General features: G+C 43.2%; 1 protein-coding gene across 21 annotated transcripts in view; it reads left to right on the plus strand.

The window, feature by feature from the left end:
- TENM4 (teneurin transmembrane protein 4) overlaps positions 1-25,596 on the plus strand; it is a 645,160-nt gene that overhangs the window by 593,037 nt on the left and 26,527 nt on the right. For all 21 annotated transcript variants that reach the window (XM_046902783.1, XM_040646792.2, XM_040646975.2 and 18 more), the window contains 3 exons: positions 5,769-5,923; positions 9,266-10,143; positions 21,479-21,651. In XM_046902783.1, the coding sequence (XP_046758739.1) occupies positions 5,769-5,923; positions 9,266-10,143; positions 21,479-21,651 (1,206 nt within the window). The remainder of the gene's footprint in view (positions 1-5,768; positions 5,924-9,265; positions 10,144-21,478; positions 21,652-25,596) is intronic.

Consider the following 25,596-nt stretch of genomic DNA (forward strand, 5'->3'; position numbering starts at 1 on the left):
GAACTACATGATCTCAAAGGTCTCTTCCAACCCAAACCATTCCATGATTCTATGATTTTCCACGGAGCCCACTAGCCCTTTTACATGCTAGTGGATTTCAATATATCCTTGCAAATTCAAGTGTTACCACTTTCTAATTATCATCTGCTAATAACAATCCTCTTCTACAAGCAATCTAAAGAAAAATTAAAACTCCAGCTTGTCAGAGCATTTGTTTTCGTCTGAGTACTCACCAGTGGTTCTCCTTGAGAAAAATGTGGCAGAGAAATTACCAAGGAGCTTGCAATTAAGAGAGATTGCCATGACAAGTCTGACACGGTTGGAAGATGTTTTCAGAAGGGACAGGGCTGGGGGTGGGGATCTCATTCATTTAGCACTGCAGAAACAATGCAAAATGAAGTAATTAATTTGGGACAGATTGCTTCCTTCACTGTGTCCTGCTGAATGTGTAAACAGAATCTCAGTTGTTCGCTAAGCGTTCTTGAGTTTGACAGAATTAGAAGAAGAAGCTGAGCCCTCCACAATCTGTTCCGATTTTGTCAAATAGGAATCAAGTGAACATTTCAAGGAAGACCAGAGGCTTATTGAACAAAATGTCATCTCTTAATTTGGCCGGAAGAGATGCACAGGGAAAGGGGCAGTGGCAGCGTTATACTGCCATGCTAACAACCCAGACTCTAATCAGGGACTTTCTAAAGAAGTTGCACCTGGACCTGTGCTTCAATGCCACCAGCAGTTTGTTCAGAAATCTCCCTGAACACCTATTTTATTCCCCCAGAGGATGTCTTGTGCTATTCATTTCCAGGACTTGTTTAGCCGCGGTATGGAGAAGTGTTCTTTTTTGCAACCAGAACAGTGTTTTCTGTTCTTTCTGCCTTTCCTCATCCATTCCTGTCTTTTAGCTCCTTTCTTGACCACTGCAGAGCACCAAGCTGATTTTTGCAAAAGACTTTTCTCAGGCAATCCAAAATCTTTACTCCTCTGAGCTATTACGCAGCTTGTCATTGCATATGGGTAGTTAGACTTACTCCTTCCCCTGTGAATTCCTCTGTACTTATTGACATTGATTTTCAACTGTCATTTTATCACCCGGTCGTTCAGCATCCAACCTGACAAGAAAGCTCCAAATTTGTATTCCTTTAGCACCTATTTTTTTTTCACTTAAAAGGGTTCTCCCCACCCATTTTTTTCCCCCTAAGTAGAGCTAGAAGTGCAATGCAGTCACTTTTAGTGGTTCATTTTTAGAACAGCCTCCCTGTGTCCCAGTAGCTATTTGCAGTGGGACGTTGTGCTGTCACCTCTTCACACTGCAAGGTCCTGACATTTCAAGCAAATGTCATCACGTCACAACTTTCCATCAGCACGACTTGCTGATGTGACGCATGTGGTGCTTCAAGCCCTGGTTTCTTATGGGATCTCTGGCTATCCAAGAGGAATCATAGAATCATTAAGTAGAATCATTAAGCTTGGAAGGCGCATCTAAGATCGTCTCATCCAACTGCCCACCTACCTACAATACTGCCCACTGAACCAACCTGATTTCCTAATGTATGTATTTCATAACTTGAAGAACTTAACTGGTCTGTAGCAGCAGATGTTTTCTCTTAGTAACTGTGAGACTGAACTTCGAGCTGTATGCTGCAAATCTTCAATTCCCCTTATGTTACTATGGAAACCTGAGAGGAGCCTTCTGTCAAAGAGACCCAAGGCCTTTGGCTTTTCATGCGTGACGTGCGAATTACCCATTCTCTGTGTCCATTACCCAACACTGGAACTGTGCCATAATCAGAAAGGAAACACAAATTCCTATCAAAAGGTGTGGTCTGACCTCTCCAATCTACTGCAAGGAAGCCATAGGATGCTTCTTTCTCTCTGCAAGACCAAAGACTTGTCTGTGGGAGATCCAGGCTCTCCTTTGGAATTAGTATCAATCATAGGATCATAGAATGGGTTGGGTTGGAAGGGACCTTAAAGATCATCAAGCTCCAACCCTGTGCTATGGGCTGGTTGCCACTCACCAGATCAGGCTGCCATGGCCCCATCCAGCGTGGCCTTGGGCCCTCCAGGGCTGGGGGATTAGACTGAATTCTGAGACAACCAGCTGAACTCAGGAAGGGACTGGAATAGTTGCCATGAGAGGGGCATTTACAAACAGAAATCAGACCTTAGACAGACTGAAAACTTTGCTATCCTGCAGAGCATCCTAGGAAATGTAAGGTAATAGAGATTGCCTGGTTTCTGTGAAGGAGGGATAAGCAGAGAAGCGCTCTGCGATAAGAGTGCATGCACCTGCCATGGCCCCCGAGCAGGTTGATAAGTGGTAACTTTACCATCCCACTTCAACTTATTCAGGTGTGAAAGCTCTTTGTCTAAGCTGGAATGCAGAATAAAGTTGTGCTGTATCAACCGATCAGAGCTGGCTCCTGAGCCAAGGTGCACACAGGTTGTTATTGCTGTAACTGGTTAATCAGAACAGCCATCGGAGCTCAGCACTGAGCACTGGGAGCCACTGTCAGCACACACTGCAGATAAGTTCAATCCAATCCACATGGAACTCGCTAGCAGAGAAAATTCTGCCTCATTTAAAATCACATTATCCAATCTGCCACCCTTTGCTGCCTTTTGACCCGTCATGCAGAGTAACAGACAGGCGCCCTGAAAAGTGCTGGTTGTGAACTTAGGAAGGGTTCCCAGTTCCCTTGTGCTTGACAAAAGACAATGAAGAGCAACTAAGCACTCCTCTGTAAAAGCTGGTCTACCACATTGCTTAAAGTTCTCACTTGTATTGCTGGCTGTCAAACAAACACCACCAAACATTAAAGAAGTTGCCATACGGTGGGCAAAATAATTAGAGGAGCAATAACCTTTGGCAGCAGATGCCAGTGACAGGTGACATGTGCCAGCATCCTGGATGGCTTGCTGAGCAGTGTGTCACCTAGGGCACGATGTTGACAGATGTCATGACAGGTAAAGGCAACTTCCTTCAAGCCATGGATGCAAGTGAATATTGATGCCTATCCCTCTAGATCTCCCTGCAGCTTTTGACAAAGTGCTAAGATACAAGTGATGCGTTGAGGTGTTCAAGGTGTTCAGCTGGAGGCAGGTGTTCAAGGCTAGGCTGGTTGGGGCTCTAGGCAACTTGATTTTAGTGGTCACCAATCCTGCTTGCTGCAGGGGGTTGGAACTAGATGGTCTTCGAGGGCCCTTCCAGCCCAAACCATTCTACAATTCTGTGATATTGCATAGTAGGAATAAGTGGTTGCCACTGCTGTGGCTTCTCCTGTAGCATTAAGGTGTGCAAAAAGTTCTTGCCACTCCTCTTTGAGTGTCTTGTTTCACAGTCCTGCTGAGATTAGCTCTGTCTTGGCATTAGTTAAACACAGGTATTGGAATGTAGGAACTAGAAGCAATCTTTTGGGTCATTTAGTCTTGTCATCCATTATCTCAGAAATCCTGTCATGTAATCCCCTCCAAAATTAATGAACTTGATCTTAAAAGAAGCAAGAAGTAATTTTTTTCCTTATCGCCCTAGAGGCTGTTCTGAAACCTCACTGCTCTGTTGGTCAGATATCCAATCCAGGTCAAAGTGATGCCCTTCAGGCAGGGAGATGCTGTGAAGGACTAAGGAAAATGCAGTTTTTACCTCCCAGCAAAAATACACAGCTCCCATTCAGCTCAGTGGTCTGCAACATCGGTGTCTTGACTCCTAACTGACTTTGACTCAACAGGTTGCAGTCTTATTTGAATTCTTTCTTTTGCCTCAGCTAAATGGAAAAGTTTGTTCTTTCCCTCAAACAATGAGGTTTTCTTGCCATTACTTCCAGGCTAGATTATCTTCTGTGTCATTGCATTTCCTCTGTAGATATCTGTAGGACCAAATATGATACATTTTTCCACTTGTCACCCACCTCCATGGCTCCCAGCCCATTCAGTAGTTACAATACTGGCTGAAGGCCATGATTTTAATTTCCAAAGCAATCAGGGGATTAGTCCCTGCTGCATAAAGGGCAGAAACTTTTAATCTGTGAACTGCTGCATGTATACTTCACAGCATACCTCACAGCGGATGAAAATCTGAGGGTAAATGTTTCAAGCAAGGAGATCTGGCTGTAAAACAGTGTTTTGGAGACGCAGAAGATCTCATTGCTTCTCAGAAACTTTCTCAAATCTTTCTATCTGGAACAGATTTTCTATCATATCTGTCACCATGATGACAGCCAAAAAAACATCATAGAGAGGACTCATGTCACTGACTTTATCTGTCTGCAGACAAATGTTTCCTTTGGAAATCATAGGAGTATAAAAGTTGGAAAAGACCACTATGTTCGTCTAGTCCAGCCATCCACCATCAATACCGTGCCCACTAAACCATGTCCCTTGTTTGAAATATTTGCAATATTTGCTGTATTTGCTTTTAAAATGAATGGGAAGGAAAAGGTGCTTCTAGAAGGATTCGTATAATCTCTCATGGATATCTGCTTTAGGAAGATATACATTGCACCCTAGAAATAGGTATTTCTCTCTGCTGATTGAAAGAGCTCCAGATACTTGCTTGTATGCACAATGCAATGTCAACTTTTTGCCAAGTGATTGCCACTCTGCTAGTGAAAGAAACCAAGCAGAAGGATCCTGATATTCATATATTCATATATTCCAAGCAGAATTTTCACTTGGATAGGAAAGGACGTTGCAGGCTTCTGTATTCTTCTACTTTACTGTTCTTTTACATTCTTTGAGTGTCTGGAGATACTCAAATATTATGCCACGCAGCATTCTGCTACCGTGGGATAGATGAGATGAACGACTCCATTAGTATCCATGGAGCTATTTTTAATTTATACTGGCATAAAAGAGAGGTGAATGGGGCCCTTAACTTCTTATTCCTGCTTTAGTCATGAATACTCTTCATGACCTTGTGAAAATTGCTTGATCTCTTATTTTCCTGATATGTAAAATTAAGATGATCACACTCACAGACTGCTATGAGGTCTAATTAGTAAGTGTAAAGCACCATGAAATCCTCTGATGAAAGATGCAGAGTATGGCTAGCCTGGGATAAAGAGGATTAAAGGAGGTTGTGCTAACATAACAAGTACTTGAGAAATGACGCCTAGGGGGAAGGGAAATAGCACGTATCTGTAGGGAAGGAAACAAGAATCAGCAGTGTGTAACTGTTGTTGACAGACTTCAAATCCAGTGACAGGAGCGTGTCAGCAGAGGGGGTTTGAGCAGTGATATAAATCACCTCACCGCATTCAGAAACAGGTGAGTTACTGTAGGTTGGTGGGATTGTTCCAGGAGAAACCCTTCATCTGGCATTTGACCTGATGAGTCTTTCGTAGGTGTTCTCATCACTGTTTCTGAAACATTCACCAGGGTAACATTTTCACATGCGTGGCTTAGTATTCATACTACGAGCAAGGCATCATGTTTCTGAGCATATCAGACACATAACTATTTGAACACCTATTCTTTTTAGGGGTTTGCTGGATGCTATGCCCTCTTCCATATTTTCCAGGGATTTCTAAATTGCTTTATGTGCCAGTAATGGTTGGAAGTGCCTTCAGTGTAATGGTACTGCTTCAGAGCTCCCAGTATCCAGGACACCTGTGTGTCCAACTCATCCTTTTTGAATGCTAGAAAATATATTGTTCCCAATCAAACTGCAGTCTTACTTTTTCATGGGTCAAACCAGACAGTATCTTCCATTCATCACATATTTTTAGGTTGCTGTTCCTTTCTTGCTGACTGACTTTTTTCTTCCCTAGGCATCACCGTGGACAAGTTTGGACTTATTTACTTTGTAGATGGCACTATGATCAGGCGGATCGATCAGAATGGGATCATCTCAACAGTGTTGGGTTCCAATGACTTGACATCTGCTCGGCCTCTCAGCTGTGACTCTGTCATGGACATTTCTCAGGTAAGACAACCTTTCTGTTTGGTTGTCTGCCAAATAGAATCCTGTGCTTTCACCTTGTCTGCATGTCTGTGTGCCTCCACAAGTATAACAAAGAGATGTAAGGAGAATTATATCCCTGCGTATTTTGTAGCATGAAAATGACTGGGTCAAAAAGGAAGATCCTATAAAGACTGAAGGGAAGACCTAACTGACTGAACTCAGAGAATTTCTGGAGAGAGAGATTTTAAGACTTCGTTCATAGCTCCCAACCAGCTGTGAGACACAGATTCCTGGGAAAGCAAGTTTCATTAGGCTCATGTCTCAAGGAACTAGTTATTTTAAATTAAAAAGACCAGGCAACAGTACTCATTTTAGTGGGGATATGCCTTGCTCTATTATAACAGCATAGCAAACCATTGTTTTTTACAGTACCTCCTCTCATTCTGATCTGGCCCAGCACAATTTTAGGCCTGAAACAAATTAACATCTAGGAAATACTGATCAGAGGCTGCGGTGCCAAAATTAGCAACAGCAGGAAAACAAGAATCTTGAATTGCATCAGATTGCAAATTGGTTGCAGCTACCATCATGCTGGGCTTTTTAGTCCTGCTGCTTAAAGGTGTAGGGGAAAAGAAGAGAGAAAAAGAAATCTCAGTTTGATGATTGCTTTACTTCTGGATAATGCAGAAGAGAAGACTGTTACGGCCCAGCACTCAGTTTTGTGGAGCACTGGCCAACGTGTCAAATTGTGCCAGTTTAGAGATGCTGTCCTTTGAAACCTTTGAGCCACGGGTGGTTTGCCTGGCTAGAGGAACGTTACACTCTCTTATGAAAATACAGATCATAGCTGGAGGGCTAAGTACTGTTATTCAGCCACAATAGATGTCAATGGGGTTTCCTTTTTGTAACTACCTAGATAATTTCTGTACTCCCATATGGAATCTGTTCTTCTTGTTTTTCCTTCTAATTTGAAAAGGTTATTCTTGCTTCTTTGCAACTGTTTCCCACCATCCGCAATTTACGAACAAGCTCAAATTATGAGTTCAAAAGCTCTGGTGCCTTCTACAGGAGTAAATTTTGATGGTTAAAGGCCATTTTGTAGTGTGTTTCTCATCTTGCAGGCATGTTTTTTTTCTTCATCTGAATTTCAGGGGCAGTTACCACAAGACCACTGTGGATTCAAGGTTTAAAAATTATTTTGGGGCAAGTTGTGTGGTTTATGTGCCTACCAATGTCATATCTAAACGTTTCTAAGATGAGCTAAAATGTATCATCTAAAGCCTCTTTCTTCTGACATAAAGTGACCGGAGCCATTCTTAGATAAACCTGTGCTGGCCCAGACAGATTAACCAGTCATGTTCTGGACAGACATACCAAAGGCGAGATTAATGGAGGAAAAAATAATAAATAAAGAAATAATCAGTGCAACACAAAACCTCTTCTAGGAATTGCTTTTCATCATTTGCAGTGGCTCAAAGGGTCTTCTCTGTTGTGTCTCTGAGGTTGTCTGGGATGTGAGGACATGAAATATTTAGCAGTCAGTGTTGACAGGGAGTGGGTTTTAAGAACAGTTAAGAACAGTCGGTTCAGAATAAACTCTGCTCATGATGCTAACTCAAGGCTGCAGAGCTTAAAGACCATTGGAAAGGATGGGGACGTGCATTACTGAAGGGTTATAATGTTTCACTACAGAAAGGGTTAAAATAGGCCAGGAGCTGAGAAAAAAGAAAGGAGATTTTGTGAACAGAGAATCAGACCAGGTATTGCTTAGCACACTGTTTAGCCACGAAACTGGGCTTCACAAGCCCAGCCATTAGAAGGTATTATGAACTGAACACACTGCAAGCAATGTTGTTTTGTTTGTTTGTTTGTTTTTTTAAGAAAGTTGAAAAAGAAATTGAATGTAAATAGAAGCAACAAAAGTAAAGGCTGACTGTGGCAGATATGTTCAGCTACAAGCATTAGAAGTATGTATCTTTTGTGTGACTCTTGGCCTATTCTTGTTCCTGGCTTTGAATGAAGTCACGAGGGACGATGCACTAGGCTTGAAACTATTCCTATCTTCTCTTTCCAATAAGACTGCTACCTTATGGACACAAAATGCCCCTCACTTACTCACTTCAGGCAACGAAGAACATACAACAACCAAGAACGTACAACAACCAAGAACATGCAACAACCAAGATGGAGGGTGAAAGAAGATTTGCAGCAAAGAAAGAGGGGCATTTTGGAATTGCACAGCTTGGTGTGTGCCCCTCCCAGAGCTCTCAGTCACAGCATCATGCCATTGAGCACACACACACACACACAAAAAAAAAAAGGAAATTAAGAAATTACAAAGAGAAGTGGGGAGTATGGCACAAAGTGGCCAATATCTCAGTTAACCAATAGATATCAAATCCACCTGCTCCAACTTGGAGTTGCCTGGCTGACTGAAAGGCAACACACCACCAGAATAGCTGTTTGTTTGTATCTCATTGAAAATCTATTTAAAAGTCTTCCTTGAGGTGGCCAGGAGCATTCTTTAAAGCTGTTCATTTCCAGTTCCCCTTCACATGTCTGCAAATGGGGAATAGGCACTGTTAAGAAAACATTTAAGCAATTGATTGGCTCCTACACATTAAAATAGAAAATGCACATCGTACTGTTCTTGGTTTAAAAAAAAAAGGGGGGGGGGGAGAGGGAGGAAGAAACCCTGAATTCAATTGGACTGACAACTAAAAAAGTAGACTCACTTATAAAGAGAGCATCTTGCACAAATAGAGCTAGAAACAGAGACCTCCTAGCACTCACTCACTCGTGATGTTACCAGCCTTTGTGACTGTGGATTATCAGTGTATAACTGGGATGTGTCACTTGAAGACATTCTTTCATTTTGTTTAAAAAAGAAAAAAGTATATAAAACACTGTAAAGACACAAGTATTCCATTCTACAAAGCAGAATAGCCCAAATTTCAAAGTTATTTGCTGTTTTGCATTTTTGCAGCATCAAGCACAAAATAGGTGGTTATAACTTGGATGTGCACATGCTGACACAGCTGCCAGTTTTCTGTCATTTACCGAGAGGAGCTGGGCCACTTGTCTGGAGAACTGTTTAGTCAAAGGATCACTGTTTTGTTTGACTGATTGATTTTATGATACTTAGCCAACAAAATCCCCAGTCTCAGGTCTCTGCACGCAGGTCCAAACTCCGTCAATCCAAAGATTGCCATCATGTGAAATAGTAACAAACAGTTGTGCTTATTTTACCCTTTCTCCCTTTAATCCATGTTGAAACATCCTCACTTGAGATTGATTTATATCAATCATACATTGAAAAAAGATCTCACTGTAACAATTTCCTTGTGCTTTTTTACCACTAAGGTTCGTCTTGAATGGCCTACGGATCTGGCAGTAAACCCGATGGACAACTCTCTGTATGTGCTCGACAACAACGTTGTGTTACAGATTTCTGAGAACCACCAAGTGCGTATAGTGGCAGGGAGGCCCATGCACTGCCAGGTCCCAGGGATGGACCACTTTCTCCTTAGCAAGGTGGCAATACATGCCACCCTGGAGTCTGCTACTGCCCTGGCTGTCTCACATAATGGGGTCCTATATATTGCTGAAACTGATGAGAAAAAGATCAACCGCATCAGGCAGGTTACCACCAATGGAGAGATTTCTCTTGTTGCTGGTGCACCAAGCAGCTGTGACTGCAAGAACGATGCTAACTGTGACTGCTTCTCGGGGGATGATGGCTATGCCAAGGATGCCAAACTGAATGCACCGTCCTCCCTTGCAGTGTGTGCAGATGGAGAGCTGTACGTTGCTGATCTTGGAAATATCCGAATACGCTTTATACGGAAAAACAAACCATTCCTCAACACACAAAATATGTATGAGTTATCCTCACCCATAGATCAAGAACTCTACTTGTTTGACACAAGCGGTAAGCACCTATATACTCAGAGCCTTACCACTGGAGATTATCTTTACAATTTTACTTATTCTGGAGATGGAGATATAACCCTGATCACTGACAACAATGGCAACTTAGTCAATATCCGAAGAGATTCCACAGGGATGCCCCTCTGGTTGGTCGTGCCCGATGGCCAAGTCTACTGGGTGACAATTGGTACCAACAGCGCACTCAAGAGTGTAACCACACAGGGTCACGAAGTGGCCATGATGACTTACCATGGCAACTCTGGTCTGCTTGCCACCAAAAGCAATGAAAATGGTTGGACAACTTTTTACGAGTAAGTATGTTTTGAGTATTATGTGGCTGTCTTCATTCTGTGTTCTGTGATCCATGTAAAGCTGATAGATTCTTAATTCCCCTGACAGAACTATAGCTCTAATATATTGTCCAGAACAGGGAATATTAGATCACACAAAAGCATCCTATTGGCTGTATGTTTGAATAAACTCTCCCTACAAAATCAACTTCACACAAAGTTTATACTGATTTTTTCTGAACCACCTAAGGAACTTGGACACCTGGTTCTCCTTAACTGTAGTTGGGACTAGAAAATTAGGCTGCATGGCAGAGAATTTTGCTTGGCTTTGGAAGCACTGGAAGAGTGAAAGTTCCATCAGATCCTCTTTCTCTCAGCTTTTCACCTACTTCTATGATCTGTTGTCTTTCTGAGTTTGTTTAAAGTGGCTGATGTAAAATGACCACTGATGATGACTAATGGCAGCTTGCTCAGAAAACAATTCTGTAATTAATGGACTGTTTTGTTTTCACTGTTACAGTTGGCCCCACTAAGCTTTAAAAAATAGTCTCAAAGCTGCTGAAAACCAGCCCTGCCCAATGAATTTTTGAGCAGAGAGAAGACAGGATGGGTTGAAAAAAAGCAGAGATGACAGTGACTCAGAAATTTGTTTCGATTTTGTATTATTAGTAGCAATCCTCTGCTTATAAACAGGATGAAGACAATATACTTCTAATGTCAAATAGGAAAACAGTAACTCAAATAAGACATCTAGAAGGATGGTCTACAAATTCATCCTGCTGTTGAGGAGCCCTTCTCTCCCTTAGTTCCATTTTTATTCTCAAATTCCAGCCTTTTTTAAATGTTCCTTTTAGTGCATAATTTCCCATATGGTTTGAATGGTTACATGGAAGCATTCAGATCCCATAATCACACACTCACTGTAGAAGACCAATTTGGCTGGAATAGACAGTTCCCAAGATTACAAAGACAAAAACTGGAAGAAAAGAATTAAAATAAGAGACTCAGGGAAGGAAAGCTGGCTAGTCCTACATATTCATGTGTTACACATGCAGTTGTGTTGGCTCTTTCTTTAAAATGTTCCAGGCCCAGTTTTGAGTTTCTTTGCTCCTGCCGTTAAAAGAGCTGATGGAAACTCTGTGATGAATCTTCTGAAAGGTTATTTGCATTCCATCAATGTACTGCTTGCAATTACTACAACAATATTCCTCAGTGAATCAAAGTTAATACCCTTCCATCTCTTACATTGATTTTGCTTGAGGAAGGCTTTAGTGTGTAAAGACGAGGTGTTTTTCTCTATAGGGCTGAAAACCTGCTATATTATCAGGATCATCATGCTAAATCAAGGCGACATTTTCTTTTTGCAAAGAATCCAATAATTCCTGTGCTTGAAAACAGATGTAGCTGTGGACAGCGAAGCAAACTAAACATTACAGCTAATATTGGTCAGATTTATACCAAAAATATATTCTTTTATTTAAAAGTATAACTGAAAATATAAAGGAGATAAAATGAGTCAGAAGCTAAAATCCAGCTTACTCTGTGGATACATTTATAACAGTAATCCATTATTTCTTGCTATCCAACAAAATAGAGCGTTTGTGAAAGTCATCATTCTGGTCCTCTTATGTACTTCAGAGGAGTCATAAGAAAGCTTTTTAGAGCTAAATGGAAGACAATATTCTCCAGTGGTTACGCTATGGAAATCTTGACTAGAGCAAGTCAGCACTATGTGACAGCACAGCATCACTGAAAATAGAGGTGGGAATGTGTCTTCAGAGATATCTCATCCAAATCTGTGATCAGTTATCTCTATTTAACTGTTCCTGACAGATTCTGATGTAACTTTATACAACTACAGGGTAACAGTCTACATCTGAATTAGTTACTTCAACCTCCCTTTATAGGCAGTGCAGAGAAATGCTCTCTATTGAGGTGAGTTTTGTTTGAGTTATATCATGTATCAGCTTTAGGATGTGATGAGACAGCTAATATGCTGAAAGTTTCTCTCTGTAAATGTAGTCCAGAATGATTAGCTCAGATAGAGATGTTTACACTGCAGATGTCCACAGTTTGTTCAAATGGATCCTATCAAAGTTATCTAAGTTATTCATAAATACTGCTAGTGATAAGAATGTCTTTACCTATCTTATTGCTACTGTCAGAAGGCTTTTTATATGCTCAGTTTAAATTTTCCTTGCTTGAATTGGAAACTGCCTCTTCTCATCCTCTCCTCTCCTTTCCACAAGGGACTTGTGAAACAGATTAGTCTCCCCCTCTTTCCAACTGTGGAAAGTACATATTGAAAGGCTTAAGAACACTGTCAGAAAAGGTAGTCAGCAGCAGAGGAGCACAGAGTGTGGTTTTTAGGGGTGAATTGTCAGGACTTGATTCTATCCAGGTTTTGCATGCATTATCTGGAAAAAAAATGAGAAAATTAGTAAATAAATGTGAGATATTCAGAACTATTGATAAAATAAGTTTCATTTAAACATGATATGTTCTTACACAAGACAGTGCACATCTAACAGACCACGTCTAAAGAATGGGGCTGAGCACTGGCTCTCAGAGGCTGTAGTGATCAAATCACCAAGCCATTCAGTATGATCTCTCAGCATAATTCCATGGCAGATTTGTCCAACCTGTTGCTTGGACGGACAAATAAAATGAGTGTGTTTACTCATTGCACTCTACTTGAAATGAATAGAAGGGAGCTGATTTTCTCACTGCAGAGCATTGATGAGACTAATATTGTCAGTTCTGGTGTTTTCAGCTTATGAAAGATGGGGAAAATTGAACAGAGCGCAGAAAAATGTACAAAAATGCATTCATGAGGAGAAAATGCTTTATGCTGGAGAACTAGAACAGCTGGATCTGTTTATCTTATCACGATGGAGACTGGGAATTGTGTAGATCACAGCATGTCAGCACAAAGCTCACCTACAGAACTACTCTCAGTCTAGCAGAGAAAGGCAGGAGAAGGGCAAGGGACTAGAAACCAAACGGAGAGACATGAAAGTTGACAGGATGGTGTGACTTTTTAAGGCTGAGATTAGCTTTGTGGTAGAGCAACCAACTGTGAGTAGCAGTAGATCCTCCATTTCTTGGTATCTTAAATCATGACTTCCTTATTTTCACCAGATAGAAGATATGCATGTGTCAAACTCAAACCACAGGCATGGCAGGCTGAAATATAAATTCATTGATACCCAAGAAGTCAAAGAAGATGATGTAGAGCAAATTGATGTTTGAAAGGTTCAAACTTCAGGTTATTGGTCTCTGTATCAGAACATGGGGAAATTTGGGAGTTTAAGTGATTTAGAGAAATCCTGTGATCCTGAGCGACTGGAAGGTGCTCTGAGTTTTTCTCAAGCTTGGCTAAGGGGGAAGGTGAAGCTCATATTTCCGTTTTGCTTGTGGCCAAGGAAATAAAGATATCAAATCTGACTCTGAGGGAAAGCTTGATGGTTCTCTCTGCAGATAATGGTTGTTTATAGCCCCAGACGGGATGGACACCACTGCTTTAAAAGTTAAGAGTAACCATAAATTCAGTTGGCGAGTTTACATTGCACCAGTGGCCCCATGAAAAACACCCTTGTAAGATTTACCTTTACCACTCTGTCTATGGAGGATCATAAACCAGACACCACCACAGAAGAGCAATGGTGTTGCAAGAGTGACAACACTACATATGTATACATCCAGCATCCCTAGTTCTCTTTGGATTGGTGCTCTCAGCAGGGCATTTCTCAATTTTTATCGTACAGCTGCGAAGACCTGTGATATATGGGCATGCTGGCGTGACTCTAGAGAGGAGAGGAGGAGAAAAAATGTGTTGTCCTACTATTGGAAGTTTATATCAAAGGCACACCAGGGAATCCAGCCCCTCCAAGGGCTGAGATTGGCACACTGGCCCTTCATTTCAGCAGGAGAAGGGGACCTGCTCACAGCACCCGCAGCTCTTTCATGCCCACTTCCTTCACCAGTGCTTGCTGTAACAATCCTACTGTATTGGGTTTAGCACTAAAGTTCAGCATCTGATGGCATGCAGTTTCTCCTTCCTTTGAGAGTGAAACTTAATTCCCTCCAGTAATTAACCTGTCCCAAAGGCCTATTTAGGACTTCTTTGGGGGCTTTTAGTACTATATAGACCTTGACAATCACCATCAGTTAATGCCCTATGAATCACCTTATCCAGTGACTGGATTAAAGACTTGCCTTCCCTTTCAGCCTCTAACATTGTAATCAGTGGCAAAGGAAGTCGGTCTGGAAACTCTGCCAAGTTAACAGCTTCTTGTTGTTCAGCTCAAGTCAAAGACAAAGGATGCTGTGTGACTACTTTGGCTGTTGCTGCTTTTGCACCTGACTTGAAAAAATCACTACCAGCCTTCACATGGCTTGTTAGCAGTTGCTGTTTATCTCTACTGCGGAATCCAGATTTTGGGTTTTTTCTTTACTGTATTTGTTTAAATCAAGAATATGGCACTTATCTTGATTAGCTCATTGAGATGGTATCAGTGTACATTAATTCAGTCTCCTTCTAAGCCAAAGTCAAACCTTCTATGCATCATTTAACCCAGATGAGGCTCTTTCACATAGGTCCTTTTGTGCCTATTTAGTTCTGAATGTCACCTCCTCCAACACAGAGTTAAATACATACACATCACTGCAGTCAAGCCAAGAAATTCAAAACCTTCTCATGGACTTCTCAAGAAGTGTCTCGGGGTTGACTGGAGAGCAGTGGGTAATGTGATACCAGGCCTTTTAACAGGAGGTAGGGGAAGCTTTGACCCATAGCATCAGACTCTAATAGAGAAAGAGCTTGGATGGCTTCCTGGTATCCCCAGGACTCATCAGAGGTCCCACCTCACACCAGCAGTAGTTGGTGCTCCATGCTCTGGGCTAAGTGACTGGGGAACCAGTACCCGTTGTGATTAAATTGTAGAATCATAGAATCACAATCATAGAACCATAGAATGGCTTGGGTTGGAAGGGACCTCAGATATCATCCAGTTCCAAGTATTGGATCAGGTTGCCCAAAGTCCCATCCATCCTGGACATGAGCACCTCCAGGGATGGGGCACCCACAGCTCTCTGGGCAGCAGTGCCAGGACCTCAGCATCCTCTGAGTAAAGAATTTCCTCCTGAGATCTAATCTAAATCTCTCCTCTTTTAAAGTCATTACCCCTTGTCCTATCACTATCTGCCCATCTAAAAAGTTGGTCCCTTCCTGTTTGTAAGCTCCTTTGAAGTACTGGAAGGCTGCAGTGAGATCTTTCCACAGCCTTCTCTTCTCCAGGCTGAACAAGCCCAGCTCCATCAGCCTCTTAATGTCTTTGTGACCCTCTTCTGGACTCACTCCAACAGCTCCATGTCTTTCTTGTGCTGAGGGATTGTAGTCAGCATTTACCCAGCAGTGAGATACAGACTCAATCTGCATCATAGTTGGCACAAAGGTTGTGCAGTCAAAGCCAGAGATAAATAACACTCATTACCTTTAGAGGAGCAGCCACCTCCTGACTTTGGGAAACCAAGCTTGCTGCATTAATAACGTCCCTTTATCACCAGCTGATATCTCAGGTCACACACTGAGTTTTATGGGATTTGGTGGCATCCTTCGTTTAGAGTAGTGCAAGTGAGGGTCTCTTTCTATGACTGCAGCAGGCTGAAGCATAAGAAACACAATCCCATTTGGCTTTTGTTCTCTGTCCTTTTCTGTCACTTTTAGCAAGATTACTTTTCTCCACAGTTTCTCCATGATATCATTCACTCATCATCAGCATTCCTCTGCTGAACTTACTGTGAAAACTTCAGTATGTTCCAAGACAGAGCAGCACTTCCCCAATCTTCTCGCTAAGTTGTGAGGTCATGTTTTGAGCCCAGAGCGTATGCCTGCAGTCCAAGTTTAGCAGAGAATCAAGGTGATTATGAGTATTATAAAAATAGCTGGAAAGAGAGACCTTTCTTGCCTCCTTTGGGCAGTCAGAAGTCTTGTATGTCATCAGGAAGAGGACTTGCCTTCATGCATATTTGAGTAGTATGGGTTTGTCTATTATGGATTTATTTTTGATGTTGTGTTTAACGTTGTTTGAAAAATTGGGAAGAGACAACTTGTTCAGAGGCAGTGGGTGCACGTCTGTATAATCGCACATAAAATATAGCTTGCAAAGTACATTAGGACACTTTGGCTCTAAACGCAATATTATTGCAGTGATTTTTTTCCAATCTATTTGACTCGTAGTTTTAAAGGACCGATGAAATGTGAAAAAGCGAAAATGAGGAAACTCAGAGACTCAGGCAAGGAATTGATTTTTGAATAGATGGTACTTAGGATGCTCTCCTTAATTCCCAAGGCCCAGGTCTCTACACAATGGTAATGTGATAAATGAAAGCTCTGAATGTTTACAAGCTAACAATTAGGCCTCATAAGCACCAAATGCCATTTTAATTCTGTGCATTGAACCTTAGCTAAATACGATTCCAATTGGGAATGGATGGCAACAGCTTCCGTTGCTGGCCTAATAATTGTCACTGTAATTGCAAATGCCAGGGCTCTGCAGCAGGTTTGAATGGGAGGCAGCAGCTGCATTAGCAGGTGATGGATTCATTGCTGGGAGTATGCATGCTGCTATCCTTCAGCATCTCCTTAATTCTGGGGCTTTCAGAGCATTTGGGGAACACAGAAGTCTTAGGAAATCAGCCCACCCCTAAATCCCGAGCCTGTGGAAACACAGCCTATGGAGCTTAGCTGTGGAATGAGATGACGGAAGGAGATTTATCTTACTACAAACACCAGATGCACCTACAGCTACATAAGGGCCAGTCACTTAGCCTTCCTCTCTAAGCAAGGATGAGTTCTGTGAGTGTCTTTACAGGGCTGAAAGCAGAGATGGAAGGAACAAACGCAGCCATGTCATTCATTCCCCATCACAAGAAGGATGTGGAGCTGTTGGAGTGGGTCCAGAGGAGGCCACAAAGATACTCAGAGGGCTGGGGCACCTCTCTTGTGAAGAAAGGTTGAGGGAATTGGGCCTGTCTAGCTTGATGAAGGCTCCAGGAAGACCTCATTGTGGCCTTCCAGTACTGGAGGGGAGCTTACAGACAGGAGGGGGGCCAACTTTTTACATGGTCTGATAGCGATAGGACAAGGGGGGGATGGTTTTAAACTAAAACAGGGGAGGTTTAGATTAGACACTAGGAGGAGATTCTTTACTCAGAGGACAGTGAGGTGATGGCACTGCTGCCCAGAGAGCTGTGGATGCCCCGTCCCTGAAGGAGCTCAAGGCCAGGCTGGATGGGGCAGCCTGAGCTGGTGTGGGGCAACCAGCCCATGGCAGGGGTTGGAACTAGATGATCTTTAAGATCCCCTCCAGCCCAAGCCATTCTATGATTCTATGATTTAATGTGTTAAGCACCTCCTTTTACACTGCCACCGCAGCACTCAAGGCAGCTTTAGTCTGGGCATGTGCATTTTACACTTCACTTGCCGCTAATTAAAAAGCAATAATTAAAACTGAAGCAGTGCAGTTGTGCTGCCTTCTCGCATTTCTCCCTCTGTAAGGCATGACCTCTTTGCAGCCCCAAAGCAAGCACTTGGAAGGTCCCTGGGCAGAGGTGCAGCAGCTCGTGCAAATACAGCAAGCACAGATGGTCCAGGTTACTTCTGACAGAGGCTAATGTGGTGACTAAAGAGGTGCCAAAAGCCTAATGCACATTTGCAGACATCTTAAACTGACTCCAGCACACTAGCACAAGCTGCTCTGGCCCCAAATGAGCCTTACTTCTCAGAACACGAAGTCCAAATTGGAAAGTCTTGCTCTTGATGAAGCTATCTGCCATTGTGTGACTTCTATCACACAATTAAGACAATTTAGTTATGCTCATTGTATGGACTCATTTTGTCTTTACAAGAAAAATGCACAGACAGAAATTTAGTCACCATCATATTCTTCCATGCTCTTTTTTGTGCTGTTCTAACCCAGTTTGCACAGGCAGAGTTTTTTGGCCTCTTTGCCTGTTAGTACTGTGGAACAGCAGAAAAATACCGTTTGGTGATGATGAGATGAGAGGCTGCAAACATAGATGAGCAGGTTGCATGATTGAACCCCGGGGTGCTAGGGAAGCCACATAGGTGGGTGGAGAAATGTTGAGAGATCATAGAATCATAGAATCAATAGAATGTTGGAAAAGACCTCTAAGATCATCAAATCCAACCCCAACCCATCCCCACCATGCCTACTGCCCATGTACCCTCAGTGCCGTATCTCCATGGCTCTTGAACACCTCCAGGGACGGTGACTCCACCACTTCCCTGGGCAACCTGTGACAATGCATTACCACTCTTCCTGAGAAAAAAATCTTCCTAATTTCTGAACTGAACCTCATCTGGAGCAACTTTAAGGCTATTACCTCTTGTTCTATCACTAATTACCTGGGAGAAGAGGCCTACCCAGATGTCTGGGAACACAGTAGAAGGAGCCCAGAGTTGTTGGGAGTAAGTAGGGCTTGCATGGAGTATAGGTTTTGTGCTGACTGTCAGCATAGTGCTGAGTGTCATTCAATTAGGATAAATCATATGACTCACAGGACACTGACTCAGCACTCAAATGCAACAGCAGCCACGTGTCCCTCACACGAACTCCCTGCCCCCATCCTGGCTTTTGCTTTTCTTGTTTCCCTAACCTGTGAACCTGCTTCCTTCTGTACTTACACCTCTGTTGTACCAAAGTCACCCCCATTGACTGCAGTGCAGCATGCCTAGTTTTGTGCCAGTATTTTTAGGGGTGAGTCAGGCTCAGTTCCACACTCCGTTGATTTTTAAGCAATACAAACAGAGCAGGTTTCTTCCCTTACAGTTCCAAGCACCATCGAGTCAGAGATGCTCAATTCAGATCCCATCTTACTTAAATATCAGAACATTTGAGATCTAAGTCTATCCTTACAGTTCAGACTGTGTTTTATATAGAGAGCAATTGGTGTCACAGTGGGAAGAATTTGGGGTATTACATAACACGCTTTTAGTGATAACTGTTCTCTCTGCTCAAGGGAAAGACTAAATCATGTCCCTCATGTCCTGTCTCAGCAGATGCAATAAAGATGTCTTCTCTGATGCTTTTAGTTCTTACTTACATACTCTTTTAGGTGGAGATGTGTGGATGACTGTGCAGAAAGCACTGACAAAATGCATCCCATCTCATTGCAAACAGGAGAGCTGCAGACAGAGAGCAGAGCACTGGGAACTGAGAGAGCATTAGCTCTGGCTCTTGCAAGGAGATTCGGTTTAGATCCAAGCTGTGCACTCCTGGCCACTTGGAAAGGCTTTCGTTGGTCCCTGCCAGCCTCCTGCAGCACAGTCCTGAATTTATCCCTTCTGGGTTTTCTTTCCCCTTCTTTTCCACTTCACAAGTAGCTGGTTTGTCTCCAAGGTCATGAAAGGAAAGGGCAAGGCTGCTCCTTCCTCCGTGCTTGGATAATCCCATGAATGATGGGCTGACACTGGATGGCTAAATGCTTTCTTCTACCTTTGTAACTCCCCCTCTGCCCAGCAGGCAAGAAAAATTTCACATCCCAATGTCTCAGGATCCAAGAGGGAGAGGTAGACTTGCAATGAGATCACCTATTTAATCACTCTGCTAAATATTAAACTTGGACAGGAATTTGCTTTTCTGCCAGTTCTTCCTCACACAAAGCCACTGCCAGCATGTTGTCAAAAGCAAAGTAATAGCACTGGACAGATATGGACAAGAAGGGAATGGAAGAGACAAACTTGTTTTTCTGTATAGGGCAGAGGCAATACAGTGGCTACTTCTGGGCCTCCAATAAGTTGCAATTCGGGAGTACTTTTTTGTTATTAGATGGGGGTTCGTTGGCTTTTTCCCCAGCTCAGAGTAGTCCTGAAGAGGAGGATGAAGAGTTCCTCAACCATCAGACCAAGAGGGCTGATCAGCGGCAGCCGAACCCTCTCTGACACATTTCTCTCCCTCTTCCTACAAGCATTGATCAGTGGGGTTTCCTGTGCTCCATCTGCTCTTCTGCTTGTAGCAACCACTGGCCTGGAAAACATTCTCCAGCTTCTGACCTCAATCTCCCCTGTTTTGTTACCTTTTGTCACACCCTCATTAGACAAACAATTAATTATAATCCCCTTCAGAATAACCAAGTTTAGAACAGCACGCTTCTACTTTGTTTCCTCTGGTGTAAAGCAGCTTATTTCTTTTGACTTTGCCTCTCCAGTCATGTTTTCTAAGCTTGTTTTCCTTAACATATCATTTGTGTTACTTCATCGCTTTGAAGAATGGTGTCCTGAGCGGTGCTCATTGCTGTGTATTGCAGAATGGTCAACTGCTAGGTCATCAACTACTCAACCACCATTTTCATCCCCACATAATGTGTTTTCTTGCAGGTAGGACTTGAAAAAGTCCATTGTTTACCAATGATTGATTGCTTTTGCTCCTATTTTTTCTCCTATTTTCTCTTGACTATTTAAATACAGTTTGCCTGAAAGTCCACCTTTTCAGAAGGTCCAGCAGCTCTCCTTGAGCTCAGCTCAGTGTGGTGTGTTTGCTCCATCTATTCAGAATGCCTCTAGGCACTGCTTTCTGCTTCTTCTTTTCGTTGAAAAATATGCTGTAGTACCTGCGTTCATGTGGCTTATTTCCTCTGGGTCCTAGCAGGCAGGTGCCCACATCACAGAAACCTTCCCAGATGGTGCTTATGTTTGACTCTCTCATTGGAAAAGCCAAGGACTCAGTAGGGGTGAAAAATGGAACTGCTTTTTTGCACATTTAAATCAGTCCTTCCAGATGGTCCTAGGAACAATAAATGGTAGATCCAGGGGTCTCAGCTGTGCCCAGGGCCCTACACCATGGTCACAAAGGACAGCTCTTTAGCTGATGCGGCCAATCTGCTACCATAACATAATAAGATAGGAAAGAAAAAAAAAAAAAAACTGCTGAAAAGCTCAGGGTACCACCAGACAAAGCAGTTGGTGTTCTTCAGAAACTCCTAGTTCTGCTAGACAGGATGCACAGACCAGAGCTTTTCTATAAATCACAGCACGGTGAATAGGAAATAAAGTTTTCTGACAGAAACAAGAAGCGTAGAACAGGTGATAAATACCAGATATTGCTAAAAAAAAAGAGAAGACTACTTGTTTAGTCATTTTCTGTTCTGTGCTTCATTTTTCTCCAGCTAAAAGCTGCAATTTTCTTTTCATGAAGCCAAAAAAGTTGAGGTAGTCCTGACAGCAGGGTTTTGTCTGAGTGAAGACATCAAGACTTGATCTGTGCTTTGTAGGATGATTCCCGCATCCCACCCCTCTGCTGTGCTGCTGACTTCCCTCCATCCTCCCTTTCAGGTACGACAGCTTCGGTCGCCTGACCAACGTCACCTTCCCCACTGGCCAAGTGAGCAGCTTCCGCAGCGACACCGACAGCTCCGTGCACGTCCAGGTGGAAACCTCCAGCAAGGATGATGTTACAATAACAACCAATTTGTCGGCATCGGGAGCCTTCTACACCCTGCTCCAAGGTGAGTCGGGCCTCTTGCTCTTCCAGCTGAGCTGCAAACAATGGATTATTCATCAGGAAGCAGGTATCATCTTGGTAATCCTAGCACCAAATGTCACCTGCATCCTCAGCATCCCAGAGCTCCCCATGTGTTGGTCCAGATGTGCATTCACACCTACTTAGCCACAATCCGTAGCTCCAGAGCTACCCAGCAGCTGTTTTCTGCTTCATTCTCAGCCAGCCCCCTTGCCATGCAATATTGCCCTCCATCATCATTACCATTATTGTTATAACAAAAAGGGTTGCATAAATCTAGCCATGCTTCCATCTGACCCTTATACTTCATTAATGGTTTCCAAGGTAACATTCACTCTCCTGGAAAAGGCATCAAGATGGTTACCAGAAGTCACTCAGATTCTTTGTTCACTGGCTGTTCAAACAGTCAGAAGACAGTATCCATAACAAAATGACCACACCTGTCCCCAGAAGGCCTATGTTTGAGCTCAAGGGATGGTATGGAGGGACATGGAGGAGAAAGGAGATGTGGGCAGAAGGGGTGGGACTGATTTGTGACTGTTAGAAATGAGCACAGTTCTACCAATGGTAGGAAGTAGAGAACTGATGAGGTGGAGGAAAAGGTGATAAAGTGGGAAAGGAAAGAGGAAGGAGCGATGTAGTACCATGCTGACATTCTGGTAAGGGCAGAAGATTTCATGCCTAAGCCATGCCAACCTGGATCTCCAGGTTCTGAAGGCTGAAGCCTCCTTACAGTCCCTCACTCCTGTTCCCTGGGACCTGGAGTAAGAGAAGGGACTGGCAAACCCACTGCTTTCCTCACTCCTTAGTTCTCATTCAGTCTTAGTCTATGACCAGTGGCAGCAGGGTGTCAAACATCATTTCCCCTTGTAAAGAACAAAGTGCTCCAAGTGAGACCAACATGTTCCAGAGTCACACTTGTTCCCAAATCTGAGTCACACATTTCCCTCCCCCTCCATACAATAAGACCAAGCTTTCCTAAAAGAAAGTGCCTGTAATGCCTGAACACTTCCTTTCCTGCCTCCGCAGAGGGCAGCTGAGAGGGTGCCAGCTCCTTCTAGCTGTACTCAATATTCCTGTAGGGCAGCACAATGACGTTCTTTTTCTTTACTCCAGTCTACAAAGCAGGTCCAACCCTGCCCCATTTCATCCCCTTGCATTAAGACCTCTGGCAACTGCTCAGACACGAGGTTGGCTTCACCTCAAGAGCCTAATTAAGCAATAGAGCCCGCTGTCGGGGGGCCCTTTAGTGAGATAATTGACTGCAATGTGATTTATCCATGCGGAGCTGAAGGCACAGTTACATAATGGTGCCACGGTCAATTATCTCATTGTACTGCCCTCCAGCACAGGGCCACTGTTGCCATTAGGACGTACAGTATTACAAACAGCTTAATCATCTGGAGAAATATAAAATTACAAAATTATTTGGATCTGAAGAAAAGTACTCATCTCAAACCAAAGATCTGGATAATGTCACAGCAGAGGTGGCCTGTGACATTCTGTGGGTGGCTTTCCCACAAGTGTTAGGGACTGTGAATTCCCAAAATGAGGCACTTGTTGCTGGCATCAATGTGGAAACTGGAACAAGGGCCACTCAAGTTGTTCAGGGATGTACTGAGCACGGCTGAAATGTAATTTGCCGTCCAAGCGTCTCTCCAGTGCATGAAGCTGGAGCTGTTGTCAAGGTCTTTGATCATCTTGCCTGCTCTTTTACTCTCCAGAGAAAATATACACTGCAGATTCCCTTTGCATGAGAGGTGCTTGTGCACTTTCCTTCTGGGCTCACAGCTCTGGCCAGCTCTCACAAATCCTTTGTAAACCTTTCAAGAAGCCTGGATCACTCTATGAGCAAGCTCTGGCTGCAATCAGTGTGAAATGGAGACATTTTATGGCTCCACACAGAAAGCAGGAACAGATCTCATGAAGGTATTTAAATGCCTAAATCCTGTTTTCTTGGTAAGAGTTAGAGCTCAGGTGCTCAGAAGTCCTTAGCTGTAGTTCTCCTCACAACTGTAGGCCCTTATCTGTAGACCCCATCAACTCCTGGGATCCTCTGTCCCATGCTAAGCATTTCCCAGCCCTTAAACCCCAAGGTCAGAATGAAGCACTGTGCAAAGCTTTCAGCACCCTCCTGTCGTACCCAAAGTAGGTATCAGTGTCAGAATAGACATGTGCACACCCATATACTAACTATTGCATTAGGACTTAGAGATGCTCAGGATATGCCTGGTGTTCCTGGTGGGAAAGACATGTCAGCTCAAGGTGACCTCTAAGACTTGGAGCAAGAACTCTGAGCTGTCCCCATTAGCTGTGGGACAGAACTGGCACTTATGCAGGCTTGGGCAGGACACCAAAAAGGTACCTTCATGGAGTCATAGCATTACTTGAGTTGGAAGGGACCTTTAAAGACCATCTGGTCCAACTCCAGTGTCTCCAGGGACAGGGCATCTATCACATCTCTGGACAACCTGTTCCAGTGCTTCACCATTCTTATTGAAAAAAAAATGTTTTCCTTATATCCAGAAACTTTTTCCATACATCCAGAAGAAGGCATTTCCAGAAAGTTATGGATTCCTATAGCAGGGATGGAGGAGCCTGTATAGCTTACAGACTCCTTATCACTTCTGGGGGATTTTGTCCTCTGGATTACTAACAAAGGGAGCAGTTTTTCAAGGGCAAAATAGAGTGTAAAAACAGAACCAAATGAGCCTAAAGCACAGTATCCAAAGGCACCTCAATTTCATGTAGCCCTTGAGCCTTCAACAGCCCAGGAGACGCTTATCCTGGAGTAACCTTGACAGTGGAAGATTTGTGTTGTGATAGGACAAGGGGAAATGGCTTCAAACTAGAAGAGCGGAGATTTAGATGGGATATAAAAAAGAAGTTGTTTACAGTAAGAGTGATGAGGCACTGGAACAGGTTGCCTAGAGACTTGGTAGATATCCCTGGAGATATTCAAGATCAAACTGGATGGGCTCTGAGCACCTGATGGAGCCGTGGGTATCCCTGTTCATTGCAGGGGAGTTGGACCAGATGGCCTTAAAAGGTTCTTTCCAACTCAACAATTCTATGATTCTGTGATTTCCCTCCCCCACACTGTAACATTCTGAGGATAATCCACCATAACCAGTGGTTGTGTGACACAAAAGGAACATCACATGTCTAAGAACTAAAGAACCAAAGCCAGCTGACTATCACCTCTCTCTGGAAAATCAAGGGCTTGATCCCTTTGGATCTGTGTCCAATGACCATGGCAATGGTATAGCCAAAGTGCTTGGATCTACGCTGTGAATCACTGCTGTACATTTATAGTGGCAAAACCCAGTGCCACAGCAGTTTCACACCATCATGAGGTTAACTGTGTACAGTAGGCTGAGTTGTGGCCCTGCTGAGATGAGTGTGGCACGGCTCCAGCTGGCTGCAGCGAGAGCAGGATCAGACTCGCAGTAACAGAGACCAACTGGTGTCAGGTTTCCTTTCCTAATTATACCAAACTGTGCTTTTTTGCTGATCTATTTCAGCCAGACGGGAGATGGTAATTTTGCTGTGACCTCGTTTCCTGCTGAGCTATGGCAGAGCAGCTAGTGAACAAAACCTGACTTGCCTCCGAACGGAAAAACAATTGACATGAATTTTTAAGGGGTATTTTTATTCACAATTAGGTATTTATGGCAGCCTGGGAGATAGAAATGGTAATACTTTCCAGCATTTGAGGAGCTTTAGATAAGTCACTCTTTGTATAATGTGCTTTTAAAGCTATTCTGCACTGAGCAAGCCTCATGCTTTCTTACCCTTCATGAGCTGCTCTATGCAGAAAGAAGTGCCAGCTGGAGTTCCAAAGGACAAGGTTTCAGCCTGCTGGTTTCTGAAAGATGTGCGCAGGATATCATTCTCTTCCACTTCTGATCTCCCAAATCCTGGCCTCAGA

This window comes from Gallus gallus, chromosome 1 (assembly GCF_016699485.2).
Source record: "Gallus gallus isolate bGalGal1 chromosome 1, bGalGal1.mat.broiler.GRCg7b, whole genome shotgun sequence".
Lineage (NCBI taxonomy): Eukaryota > Metazoa > Chordata > Aves > Galliformes > Phasianidae > Gallus > Gallus gallus.